The sequence below is a fragment of the Orycteropus afer genome, unplaced genomic scaffold, assembly GCF_000298275.1.
Source record: "Orycteropus afer afer isolate SDZICR_OR568_19922 unplaced genomic scaffold, OryAfe1.0 scaffold00766, whole genome shotgun sequence".
NCBI lineage: Eukaryota > Metazoa > Chordata > Mammalia > Tubulidentata > Orycteropodidae > Orycteropus > Orycteropus afer.
Window position 1 is genome coordinate 8147 of NW_006922353.1, and position 2854 is coordinate 11000.

Below are 2854 nucleotides of genomic sequence, written 5' to 3' on the forward strand. Positions count from 1 at the left end.
ACTTGACGGCAAACAACAACAACAACAACAAGGAGCTCTGGTGGCGGAATGGTTAAGGCATTGGCTGCTAACCAAAATGTCAGTGGTTCAAACCCACCAGCTGCTCTGTGGAAGAAAGATGAAGGCAGATAAAGCTTTACAGCCTTGGAAACCCAGAGGGGGTCGCCATGAGTCGGAATCAACTCGAGGGCAGTGAGTTTGGAGCTTATGAGGAGTCTATGCCCTGGTGGTGCAGAGGTTAAGCACTGAGCTGCGGATGGGAAGGCTGCAGGTTCAAGCCTTTCCGTGGGAGAGGAAGACTTGGCAATCTTTCCCCAAGTGGCTTCTTGGGAGAAAGACCTGGGGCTCTGCTCCTGTGAAGACTAAAGCCAAGAAAACCCTGGGGGGGCAGCTCTACTCGGTCACGTGGGGTCGCTATTCATCCACCACCAACAACACACCCGGATTCGGAATGGGGTTCAAGTTCCGAGGCAGCCAGGGATGGGCCTGACAAGTTTCCACACGTTGGTCAGACCTGGAAAGGGGGTCTGCGACACCCCCAAATAGGAGGGAAGACAATGGCCTCAGAAAAGGTCCCACGCTAGAGTCAGCTTCCTGAGACCACCCTCCTTGAATTCTGACCCCAGCCCTCGCAGCTGGGGAGCCTGGTCCTCCCCGCCCCCCACCCTGAGCGCATTCACAAGGGACAGTGGGACCAGAATGTGTGGGGGCGGCCAGCGGCGTCCGCCGCCCCGCCCGGGACTGGGGAGCCAGAGGGTGGAGAGCGGAGAGTAGGGCCAATGGCTTGGCCGCCCCAGGGGTTCGCGATAAGCACCAACGCGGGAAGGGGGCGTCCCAGAGCCGGCCCCGCCTGCACCGCAGGGCGCTGGGGGCGGGCGGGGACGCGGAGGCGGCCGAGGTATAAGACAGCCGCCCTGCGAGGGCCAGCGACGCTCGGCTCCCGACCCAGTCCGGAGCCCAGATCAGACCCTCCCGAGGTGAGAGGGCTCCTCTAGGCTGTGCGTGGCAGGGAGACTGCGGGCACCAAAGTGGTTCCTAGGGGCGGGGGTGCTGAGGGGTTTGGAGGCCTGGTCCTGAGAAGTAAGGGGCTGGGAGTCTGGAATTTGGGGGTCCCTTGGGGAGAGTGAAGGAGCTCTGGTGGCGCAGTGGTTAAGTGACCAAAAGGTCAGTGCTTCAACCCCGCAGTTGCTCTGGGAGAGGAAGATGCCCCATTCAGTTTCCCAGCCTTGGAAACCCCACGGGGCAGTTCCACTCTGTCCTGTAGGGGCTCGATGAGTGGGAATCCATGGCCAAGTGTTTGATTTTGGGTTGCTTTTTTTTTTGGGGGGGGGCAGTTGGGGTGGGAGGGACTTCTGGGTCCACGAGGGAGAAGAAGGTTGGGTTCCTGGGTCTCTAGGGGAGAAGGGGTCTGGAGGGTTGGACTACTGGGCCCTGGGAGAGGTGGGGTTTGGATTCCCGAGTCTCAGAGAGAAGTCTGGAAGCTTGGACTCTTAGGCCAGGGCGAGGGGATTTGAACTTCGGGATCCTGGGTCTGGGGGGGATGTGCTGAGGGCCTGGACTCCTGGGTCTGAGGGCGGAGGGGCTGGGGGCCTGGACTCCTGGGTCTGAGGGAGGAGGGGCTGGGGGCCTGCATTCTGGGTCTGAGGGAGGAGGGGCTGGGGGCCTGCACTTGTGGGTCTGAGGGAGGAAGGGACCCAATTTCTACTTTCTGAACGCTTTGCCCTTCCCAGACCACCTAGCAGAAAAGCCCTTCCCGCTGTCCTAGGAGACCCTGAGGCGCTCCGAGAAGCCACCATGGAGAGGTCCCTGTTCCCAGCCCTGCTGATCCTGCTGCTGTCTTTGGCCCTGAGAGCTGCTGGACAGGAAGGTGAGGGCTGGACTGGGCCCCGAGCCCCCGCTGTCCCCCCGACTCTCTGTAGGGACCCCTTGCTCTAAGCTCTGAGCTACAGTCTCCCTGTCCTTGACCGGCTCCCTCGCGCAGTGGGCTTGGCGCCTGCCTCCTTCCCTCCGGCTTCCTTCGGCCGCCCTGGGTCTCTGGCTCTTTCAGGTCCCCTCACCTTCTGTGGTGCACTCCCGAGAGACGCTCCCGGGGTTTCTCCACGTGCCCTTCCGTCTCTCCCCACCTCCACCTCTCCCGTTCTCTGCCTGGCTCCTCTGCCGTTCAGATCCTCTTCTTGGTTGCCTCTTCCTCGAGGAAAGTTGAATCTCTCTCTTTGCACCCTGTTGTTTTCCGCCAGTCTCCGCGTCTGCCTCTGCGCTTCTCCGTGTGTCTGTCCGTCCGTCCGTCTCTGTCCATCACTGCGTTCTGAAGCCCTGGGCTTCTGCATCAGTCTTCTGTTGACTCCTGCTGCCCACACTTCTCCAGGTGGCGAGCCAGACCAGGAGGACAGGGAAGGGGAGAAGATTATCGGGGGGTCCCCATGCGCGGACCGCTCCCAGCCCTCACAGGTGGCCCTGTTGAGGGGCCGTCAGCTGCACTGTGGAGGGGTGCTGCTCAACCAGCGGTGGGTGCTCACTGCCGCCCACTGCAAGTTGGAGTAAGTGCCGCCTGGGCTGACGGCCTGTCAGGGGAGTGTGGGAGTGCCTCCAGGGACCCCCATGCTCTCTCTGGGTCTCTGCCCCCCTCTCTGTCCCTCTCAGTCTAGGTCTCTGTCCCCCTCTCTCTCTGGGTCTCTGTCCCCCTCAGCCTGGGTCTCTGTCCCCTTGCTCTGACATACCTCTATGTCTCCCCAGCGAGTACACTGTGCACATAGGCAGTCAAGTGCTCAATGACAAGAGAAGCAGGAAAATCAGGGCCACAAAGTCAATCCGCCACCCTGGCTACTCCACGAAGACCCACGTCAACGACATCATG

General features: G+C 61.4%; 1 protein-coding gene across 1 annotated transcript in view; it reads left to right on the forward strand.

Moving 5' to 3' along the window:
* The first annotated feature begins 1794 nt into the window (after nucleotides 1-1794).
* LOC103211650 (kallikrein-6) overlaps nucleotides 1795-2854 on the forward strand; it is a 29835-nt gene continuing 28775 nt past the window's right edge. Inside the window, exons 1-3 of the mRNA XM_007957632.1 lie at nucleotides 1795-1867; nucleotides 2378-2537; nucleotides 2734-2848. Coding sequence (XP_007955823.1) covers nucleotides 1795-1867; nucleotides 2378-2537; nucleotides 2734-2848 — 348 coding nt within the window. The remainder of the gene's footprint in view (nucleotides 1868-2377; nucleotides 2538-2733; nucleotides 2849-2854) is intronic.